Source organism: Equus caballus, chromosome 30, assembly GCF_041296265.1.
Source record: "Equus caballus isolate H_3958 breed thoroughbred chromosome 30, TB-T2T, whole genome shotgun sequence".
Classification (NCBI taxonomy): domain Eukaryota; kingdom Metazoa; phylum Chordata; class Mammalia; order Perissodactyla; family Equidae; genus Equus; species Equus caballus.
The window spans coordinates 6,861,605-6,881,298 of NC_091713.1; the positions used below are offsets into that span (position 1 = coordinate 6,861,605).

Sequence of the window (19,694 nt, forward strand, 5' to 3'; positions counted from 1 at the left end):
GGGTTGCGTTATCTTGAGATATTAATACACCAAAATGTTTAAATGGATTAGTGAAAATCTAAAGTCATTATTTAATCAAGAGTAGTCAATGAATTTTCCTGGGGGAAAAAAGCTCTATTTTAATTTTGCATTTACAATGATACCACCTCTTGAAATATTATTTTCTCTGTAAGTTTTGTTATTTTTAAACAATTTTGATTAAATCACACAACGGGGACTTTATGAAATTTTCTTCATTATTGAGCAGAAATTAATTTTTACAAAATATTTGCACCTTGAGTTTTTTTGGCACTGCTTCCTTTCTGATGATGCAGAAATGTTCATTGTGAATTTTATTTTGCTTTTCCTTCCACTTCAATAAACGAGGATTTGCAGGTCTGCCTAGTCTCTCACACACAGGATGAGGCTGCCTGTGTCCCCTCTCCCCATGGATGCTCTCTCCCTGGTGGGGCCCCCTCAGCTCTCAGGCTCAGGGCAGAGAGAGGAGCACGGGCACAGCTGACTCTCTCCCAGTTCAGGCCCCACCCTGATCCAGTACTACTCGGCCTGTGTAGTGAGGAGCATGTCTTCAATAGCAAATGTTTACTGAACACCGATCTGGTGTTGAGTCTGGGGGTTGGCAGTGGAATTCTAGGCTGTGCTAGACAGCCTCATCCCTGCTCATAGAGCTGAACCTGAAGAAGAAACACGATGGTGGGAGGCATACAGGGGGTCTCCCTTCCTCACTTTCACCACTGGAGGCAGGAGACCAGAGCAGACACTGCTGCACTCACGGGTCTGTGGGGGATTGAAGGTTTGTGGGATCACAGGGGAGCAGGGAGTCAGAGACAACACGAGAGCTGAGAGGACATGGGCAGGACTTGAAGATTCCCTGGGTTTAGGTGAAGATGTAGAGAAGTCCAAAAAGTGGATACAAACAGAGGAAGACAGAGATAAATAACATGACCCCGGAGATATGGGCTACTAGGAAAAATTGGATTAGTTAGCAGGACAAGTGCCTTAGGAATCCCAGATGTGGTTTGGTTTATCAGGTGAAGGGTCTTGCTCACTAGTTGAGCGTGACCTACTGGGAGTGCTGGAAAGGAAGACAGTGAGAGGCCATATGTCAGGAAGGTGAGAAGTGAAGAGTGGGTGAGAGAGTCAACAGAGAGAGGACAGATTCCCCTTTAGGAAAGATCGGACGGGAAGTGTAAGATGGAGGAATCTAAAGTCTAGCTGCCCTTCTCCATATGTTTCTTGTAAATGGAATCACGTTAATTTGTAGACTTTTACACAGAAGAGAAATCCAAAGCTCATAGATTTATTACCCTTGAAGACATTAACCAGTTTATTTCCAACGCAGAAAACTGGCTTCCTTGGCCCAGTCTTGGTAGAATAAATGTACTATATTTAGAAAATACTCTTTAAAATCTATTACTGTCTCACTAGTCTCCTCAATGAAATATAAGTTGAATAAATTTTTGACACGTGTTCTTACTCCATATGTTTAACTTTTGGAAAATTTTCCCTGACAATTTAGGTTACTTACTGAGATCTCTGAGAGGATCCTTCTATCTAATCTATTGACCCCGTGGTGACTGAGGACTGGAATCTTTAAGGTCAGGAATCGCTTCTCTCGAGTCCTGAAGTGATTCCCAGGAACAACTAAAACTTTGATTTTCTGATGCTATATTTTTCTAAAACTCCACCCCGACACACGTTTGTGACAATGGGCTGAAAATGCTTGGTTGGGGTCATTAGCTGACTGGTGGAAAGGAAATGAGAACATAAGAGAGATGGTAGAATTTGGGAAAAATCAATGATTCTAGTCTGAGGACATTACATGATATGATTGGATAGACAAAGGACATTCCAGAAGGACCTTGACATGTAGAGTCCAGGTGGAGGAAAAACCAGGACAATTCAACTGCGGCTCTTAATAGTTTTCTCTATGTCCTCGATGGGCAGAGTCACAGCAGAGGTAGCGTCAGGCTGAGTGCTCTCATTCCCTTGGAACTTTACTCTGTGATGTGGACACTCCCAGAAATGACACAGTGGTGGCCAAGGGAGCAGTTGCTGTGGTTTGGGAGCAAAAGGAACTTCCATGTGGAGCATGTGGACAGAGGTATTGGTTCATGTGATGGTCCCTGAGTCTGGTCCACATTGGAGAGAGTGAAGGCGGGGAGAGGTGTCCGGTGAGCTTTGGAAGATGCCACCATGGAGGTTTCTTGAGCCTTCTTTACCTTCTTACTAAACCTGGGAAGAAGAGGTCATCAAGAGAAAGCTTTTTTTTTTCTTCTTTCTTCCTCTCATGAGACTACCTAAATTTCAGATCAACACGTTGTGGATGGGAATGAATCTGTCTTGTCCCGGAATTGATCTCTTGTAGGAATATCGGAAAGGCCAGGGAGCCAAGCTGTGGCTTTATGATACGGGAACAGTCTGGCCTGTGTCCCCTTCCCAGATCCGAGTGTCCACAGTACATGCCCCAACCTGAACTGACGATGAGGGTGCAGGGAAGAGTGAGGAAATGTTAGAGACCTATTTGGTAAAACTTCTATCATTTTCTTCTCCTATTTGGACTCCAAGTCTCCCAGACATGCAGTTGGCGTAGGATTGACCACACATGCTCCTGGATAGCCCTTGTGTTACCTAAACCAGTCAGACAATCCCCTCCCTGCTCACCATGGTGGAGCTGGGTGATGGTGTAAGTGAGCTCGTCCAGCCCTCCTGAAAGCTGATTTCCTGATCAGTGGAACAGGGAGGGCAAGTCTCTCTCCTTATGGACTGATTGTTGTGTGGACATGATGCCTGGGACTGCAGAGGCAAGTTTGGTCCATGTGGGAAAACAGCCTGGAGACGCTCTATATACTCATGGAGGATGTAGAGACAATCACAGAGAATCCAGCAGCGTTCATCAGCCCTGCTTACAGTTGGTCCTTGTGAAATTTTGCCATTTGTCTTCCTGATACCACAATCCAAACTTTGTAGCCCACCCTGAATTTCTGGTTCTAAACAGACCGAAGTATCCCTCTGTCCCTCCTTCCTCGGAGAGAATTCTCCAGACCAAAGACTGTTAAGCAGCCAGGTTGAAAGCCCCTGCAAGATGAGGTTCTCTCCTACGTGACGGGGGTCCCTGTGCCTGGCTCAGGGCCACTTTAAACTCACTTTAGCTCATATGTGTTTAACAATTGAAGGGACAGATTGAACTTCTGGAAAATCATATCTTCTGAATGAACGGATTAACCTAGTGATAGCATGACATACATATCTTAGAAAAATCCTCTCACTATTTTCAGTTGGTTCTAATGTAAAGCATTGCCTAAGTCCTGCCTCCCTCCTCATCCCTGCAGTGAAGGGCTGTCTTTCTTTAGGTGCATCCATCACATTTTGATTTCTAGTAGAGTTTTCTATATTTCTCCTACTAGACTGTGTTCATCCTGGGACCTAATGAGCCCATCCTAACACCTGCTTCCCAGCACATCCTTCCCCGTCCCCCAGGGGATGACTGGGATCAGGATGTGTGGACACGTCTGCCTTGACCCTGCCCAGTGGGAGAGCAGACCCCCTGCTCTGAGGCCTGGGGTTGCATCTGCAAATGAGTCGTCTCAGGGTCATCAGCCTGTCCATTCCTCTTGGCTCATTTTTCTCATCAATAGAATGGCAGATGTAGCCAATTAGGGGTTATCTATTCATGATACATAAAAGAACTTTCTGGAAGCATGTAAACACAAACCTATTACAGAATCCCACTTATTGAGTTTAAAATTAAGTAATCTGGTGGAAATTGTGGTTTTCATCTTTTCCAAAGTGGAAGATTTCTAATATGGGGGCAGCATTGCGAACGAGGGGACTGAGTTCATCCTTCACATTCTATTCCTCCAACAACATGAGAAAGTTTAACAGGCACAGGTGTAGTTTACATCAAATGTGAGATGAAAGTAAACCGGAGACGTGCATTCCTAGGACTTCTTGTGAACAGCCCCCATTTGTCAGGAGCTGATCATGTCTCCTGAAAATATAAGGTTTAAATAATCCTGTCATAAATATATGGGGTCATCATGTTGTCTCAAGTAATCGACTCACTTATGTCCCGCACTGTTCCCAAGAGCCCAGCCTCGGTTCCTCTCTTTCCCATTTTCATTCTTCAGTCCCTCCTACCTTCAAGACATGGGGACCCTGACCTTTCTTCTCCATCCCACCTGCTCCTCCCCTCCTCCAGGGCTCCTAGTCTGACATCGTATCATCCACAACCCCACCTGGTCCCTGCCTTCACTCTCCCCTCCTCCTAGTTCACCTTCTATGCAGCACCTGGATTAAATACACTTAAATCACATTCTGCTGTTTCCTTGTTCACCCCCCCTAATTCTCCCATCTCCACCAACCGCCACGCCTCTCCTCACTCTCCCAGGACATCTTTCTTTCAAAGCATGTTTTGTTTGTTTGTTCTCTCTCTTCCCCTGAGAGTGTCAGCTTCCTGAGCATGGGGACTTTCCCATATTTTCCACCTACTATCCTAAGCTCCTAACCAAAGTCTGACACATAATAGGTGTTCAATAAATTGTGTGGATGCACATCATCTGGACAGTCATCCTGAGTCAAACATAGCTGGACTCTGTGTCCTTGGTTCTTTTCTGACCCCTTGATATGGACTGAACTGTGTCCTTCAAAATCCTATGTTGAGACTCTAACCCCCAGTGTGACTGTCTTTGGGTATAAGGCATTAAAGGAGGTAATTAAGGTAAAAGAGTTCATGGGGGTGGTTCTCCTAAGCAAGTAGGGCTGGTGTCTTTCTAAAAAGAGGAAGAGAAACCAGGGGTAAGTACACAGAGAAAAAGCCATGTGAGGAGACAGTAAGAATGTACACATCTGTGGGCCAAGGAGGGTGGCCTCAGGAAAAAACAAACCTGCCAGCACCTTGATCTTGGACTTCCAGCCCGCAGAACTGTGAGAAAATACCTTTCTTTGGGTTAAGCCAACTCATCTGTGTTTTTTCGCTGTGGCAGCCCTGCTGGACTAACACACTGCATGGATGCTGTGGCCAGCGCAGCCTGCCCCCACATCCAGGAATGTTTGCTCGATTTGAGAAAATCAATAATGTGTTCAAACCAGACACAGGCAGCGGGGGAAGAATGGGAGAGGACGAGGACACAGTCTCTAAACAAAGCACCCTGGATTGAGTCATAGAAAGTTTGGGGCCAAACAAACCAAGGAAGCAGCTGATGTGGCTGAGGAGTGGGGGCTGCGCAGGGAAGCCCCATGGTTGGGGGGGAAGCAGGTTTCTGTCTCACTTCCCCACAGGCCTGGAGCACTGTGTGAGCACTCAGGCTGTCATCATAGCACTCACAGTAATAATCAGCGTCGTCCTCAGACTTGAGCCCAGTGATGGTCAGGGTGGCCGAGTTGCCAGACTTGGAGCCAGAGAATCCTTCTGGGACCCCAGATGGCCGTTTGCTGTTATCATAGATGATGAGTTTGGGGGCCATTCCCGGGAGCTGTTGGTACCAGTGCACATCATAATCACCGATGTCGGAGCTGCTTCCAGTGCAGGAGATGGTGACCCTCTGGCCCAGGTTCCCAGACACTGAGGCCGGCTGAGTCAGCACAGACTGGGCCCAGGATCCTAGAAGAGGGAAAGACACAGAGATGGTGATGCTGGGGTCTAGAAACAAGATGAGAAAGCAGCGTGACATGTATCTTCCCAGGGCCCCTTGTCCCCATAACTAGTCACCTGTGCAGAGAACAATGAGGGTGAGGAGACGGGTCCAGGCCATGGTGGAGGTCATCACCGATTCCCACCGTCTGTGGCCCCACAGCTGAAGCAGAGCTTCTCCCAGATCTCTCCCTTCCCCTCTTCATACTCTACCAGAGGGAGGGCCCACACATGCAAATCAGACCCTCCCAGCTTTCTGATCTCTCACTGGGCCTTGGTTCAGGTCTCACTGCCTAACGATGGCCAGGGAGTGGGGAGTTCACAGCTGTGATCCCTGAACAGAGGGCACCAGGCAGTGCCAGGGGGCTGGTCCCAGCTGTGATCAGCCACAAAAACCTCAGGAACGAGCACTGAGCACCCCCTGGTGTCCAGGCCATGATTCATCAGGTGTGACACAGTGACTAAAGCCAATTAGAAACAGCTCTGGTCCCCACTGCTCTGTCCACTCTCCCCTTGCCTTAGGGTCAGGACAGGTGGCCCCTCATGTTGCCTCCCCACCACCCAAAGGCAGTCTTTATGCTCTGCTCAGCCTCCTCAGGGGTGAGCATGTTCGTGTCGCCGTTGGCTGTTCAGCGGACAGGACTGAGGTGGTGTCTCTTATCAAACTCCTCTTAGATCAGGATCAAGAACAGAGCAGTGACCGGCCCCATGGAGGGAGGTCCCCTTCTGTGCAGGACCCAGATTCTTTCCTCGTATGTGATCCCTCCCTTGTTAGAGATTAAGCAGTGCATCTCCAACACTCAAAAACTTTGCTCCAAAGCTTCTATTCCTGCTGAAATATAAGGACTTTGATTTTTGCTATGCTCTGTGACCAATACTTACCATTTACTGGTCTCCTCACTAATGTATGAGTTGAATAAAATATTTTACACTGGTTCATTCTATACTTGTATGAGAGTCAGGTGTTTACCTTTTTGATTCAGTGTCACTCTGATCCCAACGCCCGAACATAGAAGTGGTAGGTGACTGGGATAGAGCACCTGTCACCTGGACCCCATGAGGTGGAGAATCTCAGCAATGACCCCTCACTGACCTCGTGGAGCATGTGCTTGGGGATGGGGGTAGAAGGGGCCAGGAATGGAGCATGCATCCAGAGACTCATGAGCTGACCCTCTGGGACTCGTCCTCACCTGAGGGACACGGTAGATGGTGGAGAGGAATGCATGTGATGATTGGCACCAGCTACTACTGTGGTTTCTTGAACCTTAATCATCCTCTCACTCCCTCTAGAGAGAGGATGTCCTCATGAGGGATTTTTGCTTCTTTCTACTTCTCCTGAGAATATTGAATTTCAGATTGATGCCTCACTGATGGAAGTGGGTGTGATTTTACCTGAGATCGATCCTTTGCAGACCATTAGAAAGGTCTGGGAGCCAGAAGCAGAGTTGTGTGAGACAGGAACCTGTGGCCTGTGTCCCCGGTTCAGCTCCCAGTATCCACAGTGCTAGGATCAACATGAACTAACGATGGCAATGGAGGACAGAGTGATGTGCTTGGTGGGGACCACTTAGGCAAACATTTTGCCTTTTCTTGTCCTCTCTAGACCCCTAATTTCCTAACCATGTGGTGAGCATGTGAAAAACCCCCACTGCAGCTCCAGAAATAGGCCTTTAATTTCCCAAACCGATCAGAAAATCCCCTCCTGGGATGCCATGACGGAATCAGGGGAAATGGTCTAAGTGCTCTGGTCTGGACCTCATGACAACCAGGATTCCTGTTCAATGGATCAGGGAGGGAAGTCTCTCTCATTCAACAGGATTTGTTGTGTGGATGCGATACCTAGGACTGCAGGGACATTTTTGATCCATGTGATAAATCAGCCTGTGGACACAAGAGATAATGGAGAGAGAACATCTCAAGTGAATCTCAGAGAAGAAGGAGTGAAGCTTATTGAGATTCCACACTTGACAACTAAAGAGAAAACTTTCCTGTGTCACCACTGAACACAGCAGGAAGGTTGTTGTCAACATTTCCATCACTGGGATGAGCTCAGGACCTCAACCCCACATCATTGTCCATGAACCTTCAGCCAGGAGGTACAGCTCACTCAGGTCCCATCCTCTTTCCAAGAACCAGACTCCAAACCTCTTCCCCACATCCCATTCTTTACCTCTTGCCTCCAAAAATCGCACAGTAGCTGATGATCTTTCTTCACCTCTCCTGATCTACTCTTCATCCAGGATGCCAGTCTAATCTTTGTAGCAAATCCACAACCCCCGAAAGGTCTCTGCCTTCACTCTCACCACCTACCCACTCATCTTCCTTGTAGCATCAGGACTTCATAAACTTAATCAGATTTCATATATTCCATGTCAAATCCTCTAATGGTTCCTATTCCCCATCTAGCCCAGCCAATTGTTGGTGTTTCCTAAATGGCGTGGACGGATGTACCTATGAACATTCGGCTACCCTGCATCAAACACAGCTAGACTATGTGTCTCTGGTTTTTCCCTGACCCATCGTGGACTCTGGCCTCATGGCAGCCTGACCTTGACATTGAGGAATATCTGATGAATGTGAGATGATCAGATAACTTGTTGCTGCCAAGGATGGGCTTTGGGAGCATAAACTGAGAAGATGGGGCTACAAGCTGTACACCATGTTCCCTAGACTGGGTATGAGAACCTAGTTTTAGGCCAAACAAACAAAGGTATCAAAAAGCCACACTTCAATGAGAAAACTCAATGCCCAAGTCTGCAAGAGCCAGTAGAGCATTCTCTGTGCCTGCTTTTCCCAGAACACTGCCCTCTCAGGACTTGTCCAACAGCACCTCTGCTGGTCTCAGATCCAGGGGCCAGTGCCTCTGACTCCACTCAACTCTCCTGGAGGATGTCCTGATTTTGCTCACAGATCATTGTGATGTCACTACCCAGAAGAGCAAAACAAGTAGGTCGTTTCATGGGATTTGAGTCTGAGACATTAATTGCCTGTAGATAACCAATGACCTCCGGATGGATAAATACGGGATGCATCGCACAGTCCTCATGGCGCCAGATATTTCAGGTTTACCCAACATTTTATTTTGCTTCTGCCATATGTCTGGAGCATCTTAAACCAAGTTCAAGGCCTAAGACTCTACAGTGTACTCTGTTGGTTCATACTGGTGAGAAATCTGTCTGGGATATCCTGACAGGCTGATTTCTGTTGTTGTTGTCACCGTTATTGTTGCTGTTGTTGTTGTGAGGGATTCCTGTTAGACCCCCCAACCCCACTGCACAAGTGCTGGTCATGCCTTCTCTAGTGGCCACTGGAACACGGTGCTGTTGGAGAAAGGCGCCCTCCCTCCTGCTGATCACTCTGGGCTCATTTGCCCTTAATGGCTGTTCTGGAGATTTATTCTTTCTTCTTTTGAATCTGTGATATATTTATGGTAGTTTTTCCCATTTTAGTCGTTTTGTCAATGTTTTTAGTCTGAAGATTGATAAGTAAACCATTACTATGTGCATCTCTCTTTTTTGAGGTCCGTCCTCCCTCCTTGACTTAGTGGCATCCAAGATGTGTTACACAACTCACACTGGGCCCTGACCAGGTTTACTTGGTAGCTGCTCCATATGCTGATGTGATTAATGAACACGGCTGTCTGTAAATTGTTTTGTAATATCAGGGCTCTCTGTGATAAGGAGGGTTGGGTCATAGGCTCTAGATCCCAATGACCTGAGATGCTTTCAAACATCTCCCCCTCCAAAATAAAATAAACACACAAAAAATCTGTAGCTGTAAAACCGGTAAGATTTGTGGGATTAAACTGGGGAAAGTGAGGAGGTGATGGGTGTGAGAACTCAGGGCATGATCAGCAAAGCCTGGGCCAGGCTCATGGGACATGTAGGGGACTGAGCAGAGGAGGACCTGGGTCTCCTGGCTCTCACTGGCTGACTTCTCTTCTCCATGCATGCACGAGGCAGGGAGGTGCTTGTATAGGTTCTGGTGACAAAATGATTTGCTTGCATTGGAAAACCAGTAATAAAATGGGGTTTTTTTTTTGCATCCATACAGGTGGACTGACTAAAAAGCATCAGACACTCTGGTTTTAGTAGCACAAGTGACAGCAGAAGCCAAAACCTGGGCTGGTGTTGCCTCCAGGCAGGGACAGAGGAGAGTTAGGTCAGACTGGGGAGTGGATCTCACTCCCCACGGACTAGGATTGGCATCGAGGTTGCATGCAGCTGTTTGACAGTGACAATCAGCCTCATCCTCTGGCTGGAGCCTGCAGTAGTCAAGGAGGTTATCTTTACAGACCTGGATCTGGAGATTGGTCTGGAACCCCTGCTGTCCTAGGACACACACTTAGGAGCTCTTTCTGGGAATCCTTGATGCTGATTTCCATTGTAACCTATGTTTCTGTTGATTCCCTTAAAGGAGACGGTTTGGGTCCTTCTAAAGAGCTTCCTGGGTTGGATTGACTTCATGCACATATCGGGGAGTTTCTGCTCGCTCATATTCCACTGTCCTTCTCTTACACTTTGTCTAATTGGAAAGGTCCACTGAGATACAAGAGGAGAGAAGAACTCAAGTGTGTACCTGTAGGCTCCAGATCACACACCGGAGGGAGTCCCATGTGCCCTGAGGGGGATCGGCGGTAGGAAAGTCACAACTGTGGGACATACTTCACCCAGCTTCCATGCTGCAGGCTCACCATTTTAGTCTCCCCTTCTTGCTGACATCACAACCGTATGTCCAGGCACCCAGCAAGTGTGTCAGGCCAGCTCTGTGCCTGGAATTCCTCCTGGGATGTTTCTCACAACATCTTACATCTTAATCTTTTGTGCTTGAACACAGTGAGCCTCAGCCAGATCTGAGCACAAGAGCCTGGGAGGGAGGGAAGGTCTCCGCTCTGACCCCTCACAGAGCAGAGTCCCTGCTGTGGAGGACTGTGTATCTGCTGGATGGACCCTGGGTTCCCACCAAGAAGAAATCTAGCAAAGGCTAATTTCCCATCTTTCAAGACAAACAGCCCAGCTACAAAGGCTCTCATTTTATCACACATGGGTCACCAGGCAAAGATTCAGTGTCATCATGAGATTTGTATTTTGTTTGGTTTAGTTTTCATTTTGGTGTTTGTTTACCTGAGATTGCAGGTATATTGACTGGAAAATTGGGAAGACAGCCGATGTGAACCAGAAACTACTTCCAGGCACAGCTACTGCATCTACAAGTTACTGTAAAATTGCAGAAGCGTCTATTCCAAGAGCCTGAGTGGGCTGAGGTATTTGTCCCAATTTCCCATCTGCCTGTGTCACTGTGAGAAGCCCTATTGTGCACAATCACACAGTAATAATCAGCCTCATCCTCTGGCTGCTGCCCAGAGATGAGCAGAATCCTTGCGTTGGCCGAGGCATCTTTGGATCCAGAGAAGCAGCTGGGGACCTTGAGCCTGGTGCTTCTCTGAATCCGTGTGGTAGTAGAGGAGATGCTGGGAAGGGGACCATGCATTCTGCTGGTACCCACCCTGCTTTGAGTAAAAATCCTCCCTGAGCCGCTGTGTAGGGACCACAGGGCAGTCCCACATCACCCCCTGCTGGTCATATGTGGAAAAATGAAAAATGCCGAAAATGCAAGAGATAATGTCTGTGAAAAATAGGTAAAATACGTGCTTTTCTAGGAAGGATCAAAATTGGCTCTACTGGAAATAAAACAAGTAAGCTTACCTATTTTAATACAGAAATACAAAATGTTATGGACCCACTCCACAGAATGACTGAACAGACAGATATTCTCACATGGAAGCTCTAAAAACATCAGAGACCAGAAGGTTCCAATCTACTTGCTCTATTTTTAAATAACACTTAAAAGGATGGAAAACTTACCAGTTCTTTTAGAGATCAGTTATATCAGTTATAATGCATGTTACAGTTAAATTACAGAAAAATAAAAATGGCAAACGAACATTAGATATTACGCAAATGTTCTAAATAGAATATTAAGGAAGAGATCTCAATACTAGATTAATGAATTGATGAATTATTACCAAGTGGCATTGATTCCAATGATGCAAGTTGTATGCAATAGTAAGAAATATTTTAATATAACACACAATATAAATATATATATATAGATATGATCATACGGTCTCAAATGATACTGGGAGGGATTTTGACCAAATTTAGCATCAATTCCTAATAAAAGCCACATAAAACTAAAAGCCACAAACAGAAACATTTATAATACGGCCAGACACACTCTCTCACACACGTATAATGAAATCCTAGTGGCAGCATCTTAGTCAATGGAGTGGTAAAGGGCAGCATTTCCAAAAAGATCAGCAATAGGCAAAGGTGATTCCCTTTGCCCATGTACCTCCATTAATATTCCACAGTATTCTGCAAGCATGAGAAAATCCAATTAAAGTAATGATAGCAATGGTTTGGACATAGAATTCATGGGAACAAAGAAGTAGACATTCTTAATGATCCAAATGAACGTTGTGGCCTTAGATACTCTGGTCCCGGTGCAGAAGTGACAGCAGAGATCACCCCAGTGAGTGACTAGTCACTAACACTCACTAGTACTGGTAACAGATAGTGACAGAGGCATGTGAGTGGAACAGGGGGAGCAAAGGGGAGGTCTTGGTCCACCTGCCCAGCAGTGAAGAGCATCTTGTAAGATATTAGGCAGTCACCTGAGGTCTGGGGTAATCATCTGCATCCCACTCACACTGCATCCCAAGTAACATCAGTCATCACACTTATGGGGCTTCTGTCTCAGAGCCAGAATAAGCCACATGCAGACTTCCAGGGCAGAAAGTTTCTGCCCAAGTGACCAACACACTGAGACAGGCGTTGTGAGTCTGGTGTCACAGCACCTGCTCCATGTGGAACCAAGGAGAAGGCAGGTGCTGTGCCTAAGATCTTGTAAAGGTCCCCTACCAGAAGCTGGAAGAACAAGACTTCCGGATTTGGTTGAGGCACCACTGAGCTCTGTCTCCTGAGGGTCCACTGTGTGGACTCCGCCCACAAGCTGTGTCTTGTCTTCTGCACAGTCTTCCCAGGAGCCCACTTCCTCCGTGGAAGTGCATTTGGGCTCCTAATGGTCTGTCAGCCCCACCTTGTTCAAGACTCCCTGAGGAAAAAGGAGGCGATGACCTACATTTGAAGCCATCAATTAGGAAGCCAAAACCAGGAGCTCACAGGGTCATGGGAAGCCTCATGGGTGAAGGCAAGTCCCACATCAGTGAGGACACAGGTTGCCCAACTGCCCTGGAGCCCAATGAGTGGTTGAACATCTGTCTGACCCAACACCTGCCTCTCCTAAGTCTGAGGACACTCCATTGCTGCCCCTGCTGGTGACTGCCCATCCCACAGCTGCTGTGACATCCCTAAGCACACCACGCAGAGTGTTCGATTTTACAGCAGTCTTCCCCAACTTTACTCCCAAGAGAGTGGAATGAGAAAGGCCTTCTAGGATTACATGGGGACAGTGATGCTCTCACACCTGCACTTCTATTTTCATGAAAAACTATAATTATTTTCAAACTGTCAGTCTCTGTCCATTCCACCCTAGAGCTCCAACCTTGCCTGCTGTGGCAGACACTGACCTCGGTGTGTGAGAGGACAGTGAAAGGGTGCAACAGGAACACACCTATGCTGACACGGCCCTGTGTGCATGTGGGTTGTGCACATGGCTCTGTGTTTTCTTGTGGGTTGTGCACATGGCTCTGTGTGCATGTGGGGTGTGCCCTGGGATATTGGGACAAAGGAGCCTGGACGAAGCTGTGATATGTAAGCTGGGATCTGTGGGATGAGTCAAGTGATCACCCTGGGAAAGACTGGAAGAGCCTTCGAATCAGAGGTCAGGTCATGTACCGAGGTCCGGAAAAGAGGGGAAGCTGGTTGCTGGTGACGCTGGTGGATGGCCTCTTGAGTTCGGAGAGATAGACCCTCTAAGCAGGTGAACCCAGCACCTCCAAATGGAATAGAAAAGAAAAATCTCGAAAAATTAATATTCTCTTACTTAAACCTTGAAATCCTTTATTATACATTTTTAAGGTGTATGAACGTGCATCTTCATATAGCCACAAATGCATTCACAATGATGTTGCCTATACATTTGTTAATCATGCAAATGAAGAAATTTTCACTTATTGTATTATTTTTAATACTCCTGAATAGGCCACACAATTGTCAGCTGGAACCCAGTCCCTGTCCTTTCCTTGGCAGTGAATGCTGCTCTGGGAGGTCCCCATGCGCTGGGTGAGCCTGGGGAGCTCAGGGTTTGCGTCTCCTTCCCCACTGGCCTGGGGCCCCGTGTGCGCACTGAGGCTGCTGTCCCACACAGAGCAGTAATAATCAGCCTCGTTCCAGGCTGGAGCCCAGAGATGCTCAGGGGGCCACACTGCCTCACCTGGAGCCAGAGAATCTCTTGGAGACCCCAGAGGCCCAGATGTTATTCCTGCTGGTCAGGAGTGTGGGAACATGGCCTTGGGGTTGCTGCTGCAGCCACGCTGCCCCCTCATGGCTGACATTTTTGCTCTTTCCAGTGCAGGTGAGTGTGGCAGTCTGTCCTGGGGACTTGGTCACTGAGGGCGGCTGAGTCAGCCCTGCCTGGGCCACAGACACTGTAGGGCACAGAGAGGAGTGTGAGGGCAGGATCCCAGCTCACTGTGAAGGAGGGTGGGGGCGTGGGGGGCAGAGCTGGGAGTGGATCTCCATCCCGAGGGTAAGTCACTCTCACCTGTGTGGGGAGTGAGGAGGTGAGGAGGAGAGGAGCCCAGGGCACGGGAGAGACCCAGACTCTGAGCCCTAGAGCTGTGTTGTGGAGACGGAGCTGCCCTAAGTCTCTCTGAATCTCCTGAAACTTTCATCGGGGGTGGAGTGGATACACTCAAATCAGCCCTTGCTCTCTGTCTGCCCCTGGCCTCCCTGCCCTGGTCCTCACAGGGAGATGGAGGTAGAGGAGGGATGAGCTGACCCAGGGGGTGGAGGCCCTGGCTCTTGATGACCCTGGGTCCTGGAGGTCAGCACAGCCCAGTGAGCACACTGATGGCTGAACCCCTGGAGCCCTGGGTGGCTTCCCAACTGGGAGGGGCCATCTCGGGATTGTCCCACACTGTCCCACATGCCCTCAGACCCCACCCCACCCGGCCTCTCTGACACACCTGGGCCCTCCGGTTAGAGGAGGACTGTTGTCCCGATGCTCTTCATGAAGCTGCTCCTGGTGTCAGAGAGGGACCTGGGCAGCTGGGATTCTAGACACCGGGGGTGTGGGTTGAGGGATGTCCCCGTCACTACAAAGAGGCCACAGCAGCTTGCCTTTCAGCTGCATCAGCAGAGTATGCACAGAATTTTATTAGATCATCGATTATAAGTCCAAAAATGGAGAATATTTTCTCTTTCAGTTTTTCATGAGAATTAGACCCCAACAATTTAATACACTTATTTTCCTAACACTGTCATCACCAGGAGCTTGGGATCGTGTGAGATCCGTGTCGGCTCCAGCGCAGTCTCTAGGTCCTTCTTGTTTCTGACATGACTGGAGTCAGCCTCCCTCTGTCCCCATCACTGTCTCTCTGGAGAGACCGGGTGCCCTGGAAAAGGAGCTCCTGCCTGTGTGGACATGAGCAGGCAGAGGGTGCATCGATGGGAATGGCTCAGTCTACAGGGGATCAGAGGAACGGACATGCTCAGATTGACAGACCCATGTAGGGGGCTCAGACCCTCAGATGTTGGTGACAGAGGTGACGTCAATCACAGAGGAGTGAAGGTGTGATCAGGGGCCCCAGGGGGGTGGTTTATGTCTCACTTCCTCGTGGGCACACAGCACTGAGTACACTGAGGTCTCTGTCATATGTGTGACAGTAACAATCACCTCGTCCTCAGGCTGGAGCCCACAGATGGTCAAAGAGACCACGTTGCCTGACTTGGAGACAGAGAATCATCTGGAATCTCAGGGCCTGGTACTTCCAAGAGTCAGAGTTTTGGTGCAGCACCACTGACAGCTGGAACCAACACACACTATGGGATCCAATGTTACTGTTCCCGGAGCAGGAGATGGTGACCTCCTGGTCCAGGGTCCCTGACACCAAGGATGGCTGGGTCAGCAAAGACCGTGCCCAGGACCCTGAAATGAGGGACACAGAGTCACAGAGGTGGAGAGTCAGGGCCCTTCCCACACCCCAGGCTGGACACCAAGGGGAAGGAAACGTCCCTGTATCCTCCTAGGGACCCGACCTGACCCCAGAGTCCAGTCACCTGTGAGTGAGTGAGGAGGGTGAGGAGAGGGGTCTGGACCATGACGGAGATGCCCCAGAGCTCTCTCTCCCTCCCCCAGATGACACAGGGCTGCCCAATTATCTATCCCTCATCCCTTCCCTCACTCTGATGGAAGCAAGAGCCCTTCATCCAAATTGTTTCCCCTTCTCCTCCCCTCACCTCTCCCAGCCTGTCTGTGAACCAAGATTCAATCCCCTTTGCCTTGGAGTTTATCATTGGATGACATGGAACTGGTAACTTATGATATGGGCTCTTCTGGGACCTTGGGAGGAAGGATCTTCTGGGGCGCAGGGGTCACTGAGCAGAGGGCACCAGCTAAGCAGCCAGGTGCTTGGGTCACAGCTCTCTCTCATCACATGTGGTTCAGACACACGCCCACCGCTCCCCCTGCTGGCCATGGTGCGCTTTGCACCATGTCAGAATACACTGTCAGCATCCCAACTGCAGGAGGGCAGGGCCTCCCTAAGCATTGCCTTCTCCACAGTCCCCTCCTCACAAAGGGGTGGGACCCTCACCCAGGCCTTCACTGGGCTGCAACCTCCTCCCCATACTGACCCCTCAGTTTCATAGAGAGGCCTCCTCACATGGTGGGCTCACTGATGCCCCTTCAGTTGTTACACAGTGGAGCGCAGGGCCCTGAGAACTGGCCCCAGAGGGACAATTTGTGCTGCTTTCTCACAGCAGAAGGACAAAGGCCCTGAGACCAGCCACGTCTCACTGTTTGGGAAGGTGGAGGCACTCCCCCTCTCTCTGACCCCACTTTCCACTGAGGCAGGTGCAGGCCCCTGGACCCTCCCCCTTCATGCCTCTCATGTCCCCCCTGGTGGGGATGGGGGTCCATCAACAGGAACAAGGCAGGGAGGTATTGAGAAGAGGCTGTTCTTCATCCTCAGAAAGACAGAGGTCGGCTGCTCTGGGACCCACCTCTCAGCACAGCTGTCCAGGATGACGCTGGGGCTGCAGCCCTGGGACCTAAGGGGATAGGGCTCCACGAAGAGGGCAGCGTCCCCAGGGTGAAACTGAGACCCTTGTAGGAGGGAGAGACTGAGGAGTGAAGGGGGCTTAAGGGTTGAGACCCCAGGAGACAAGGAAAGCAGACTTTGAGTGACTGAGCCATGGCTGAGTGACAGGAGAAGGGAAGTTTCACACCATCCTCTTGCCCACAGGGACCCTCACATCAGAAGATGACAATGAGCACACATTAGAGCGGATGGAGCTGAGGTGATGGGCTATTTTGAGCAGGGGTCATGCTAGAGGTCCGGGGGACCTGCACAGCTGCCTCTATTTATCCCCACCAGGCACCTTCTTAAGGAAACATTCAGAAAGGTGTATTTTGCCTACTCTTTTCCTTTTATTTCTTTCTCTCTCCCTTCCAAACACACACACACACACACACACACACACAAATATAGGTAGAAATGTGTCATGAATCAGCCATGATGGGCATTCGTACTGAAGAATTTCATACCATGAAAGAGACCAACTTTGCTTTAAACTTGGCTACTCTCTCACTTTTTTCCTAAAATTTTTACCTGTTCTGTGTATTTTGTGTATCATCACTTCTCTTTCTATGTATAGTTTTCGTGAAAAAATAATAAACGTGTGTGATTGAGCATCAATTTATTAACTAGAACACAGCTTTAATCTTACTCTTTTTTGTAACTAAAATACTCCACTTACAAAATAATTATGTAATTTTTTACCCAACCTGTTCACTCTAACAGAACTGTACTAGTGAAAATATTGTGATATTTCTTTACTAATTTCTCAGTGAATAATTTAGCCTTTCACAGTGACAATGAACACAAATTTCTCAGTGAATTCATAGAGATAGGAAGTTCACTAAATACACAGTCTCCGTTGCATAGAGAGAAAAAGTAGGTAATATATAGAGATGACTAGAGAAGAATTTACATAATTTGATAACTCAGATAAATATGGCTTTTCAAATGGAATTTCCAATGATTCTATTTCCAAATGTGTGGAGGTATAATTAACAAGTAAATATTGTATTATATTTAAGGTGTGAAATGTGATTTAATACATATATACACACACATTTTCAAATGATTACCACAATAAGTTAATTAACACATCCATCACCTTTTTGTATTTGGTGAGAATACTTAAGATCTACTCTCTTAACAAGTTTAAAGTGTTCAACAATGTATTATTAACTATAGTCACCATGCTATATATTAGAGCCTCAGAAATTATTCATCTTTTTCTTTTTGAGGAAGATTATCCCTGAGCTAACATCTGCCGCCAATCCTCCTCTTTTTGCAGAGGAAGATTGGCCCTGAGCTAACATCCGTGCCCATCTTCCTCTACTTTATATGTAGAAGGCCTGCCATAGCACGGCTTGACAAGTGATGCGTAGGTCCGTGCCTGGGATCCGAAACAGCAAACCCTGGGACACTGAAGCGGAGTGCATGAACTTAAATGCTGTGCCACTGGGCCAGCCCCAGCAATTATTCATATTAATACTGAAAATGTATACCATTTGCTACTTTTCATTTAAATAGGAACAAATTTTATGTTCTTTGTCCTAGAAATGTCAGGTGACATCTCAGAAATGGTAGAAATGGGTGGGTTGGTATTTCAAATAAAAAAAAATGTACTGTATTTATTTCCATCAAGTCAGCTTTTAGGCCTCTCACTCTGAAATTTTCACTCTCCACTATAGTTGAGGTGCAGGTCTATTTCCTACATATAGCTCGTTTCCAGAAACAGAGAACAATTATTGTGACACTCTATTCAATTTTTCAAACAAACTATTTACTCTTCAATGATGCACTACAAGATATAAAAACACACTTATATAGAGAACACCAGGTGGGCGCCACAGTGTGGGGCATACGTTCACTCTGAAAATCCTATGATGACCCATCTCAGTGGTTCTGCGCTGATGGACACCTTGTCCTCCATTTTGTCACTCTGTCAGTGCTGAGGTCAGATTTGATGGCAGGTGAACAGTTCTTAGCTTTATACCAAGAGTCCTCCAAGATGGGAAACCAGCACTGCTGCTCTAGAAGTATGTTCACAAGGATTCTGTGAATGTGGTGACAACAAATGGGCTGTCTAACTCTTCTCAGAATATTTGACACTACTTTTCATGTCCCCTTCTCCAATACATTATGCAGAGTTATAAATGCGTCTTATAATTTTCTTTTATTCCTCAGTTTATATTTTTGAAACTTCATTCAAATTGGTTGTGTTAAATTGTGTATCCATTTAGAAAAATGTACAATTTCCTAATTCCAATCTTGAACACTCTCCTCCAGAGAATATAAACAGTGAGAACACACCCAGCCCAAAATAACTGAATTCAACTCACAGAGGAGCTGGAGCCAAGAATCAGGTGCTGTATTTCCTGGGGAAGAGTGACAGGCAGGGTTCCCACTGTAGGGGAGGATGACAATTCCTCTACCCTCTACGTCCTTCTGGTTAGTCTAAGAATTAAGTTGACATGAGACAGGATAACAGGAGAAAAATCAAAGTACAATAACATGTACACATGAAATAAACACAGGAAAACCGAGTAACTCACCAAAATGGCCAAAGCCAGCACCTTAAATACCATCTTCAATGAAATAAGATATAGATAAAGAAAACACAAACCAATAAACAAAACAACACAAAAATATCCTTAATAAATATTTACACAAAAGTCCAACCTCCCCCCAAAAAAACATACCAGCAAACCAAATTCAACTGTACCTTAAAAAATTTATACATTATGAACAAGTAAGATATTTGCTAGAATGCAAGGATGGTTTAACATATGAAAATCAATC

The 19,694-nt window shown here is 47.3% G+C and overlaps 1 protein-coding gene and 1 gene segment (V, D, J or C); both read right to left on the reverse strand.

Moving 5' to 3' along the window:
- Nucleotides 1-19,694, reverse strand: part of LOC138915142 (rho GTPase-activating protein 20-like) — a 110,555-nt gene that overhangs the window by 82,355 nt on the left and 8,506 nt on the right. The window contains exon 2 of the mRNA XM_070256075.1: nt 5,327-5,602. The gene's annotated coding sequence lies outside the window, so the exon portion shown is untranslated. The remainder of the gene's footprint in view (nt 1-5,326; nt 5,603-19,694) is intronic.
- Nucleotides 651-5,765, reverse strand: LOC138921520 (immunoglobulin lambda variable 1-40-like). The segment is given in 3 exon segments: nt 651-674; nt 5,271-5,602; nt 5,711-5,765. Coding segments are annotated over 3 exon segments (411 nt in total).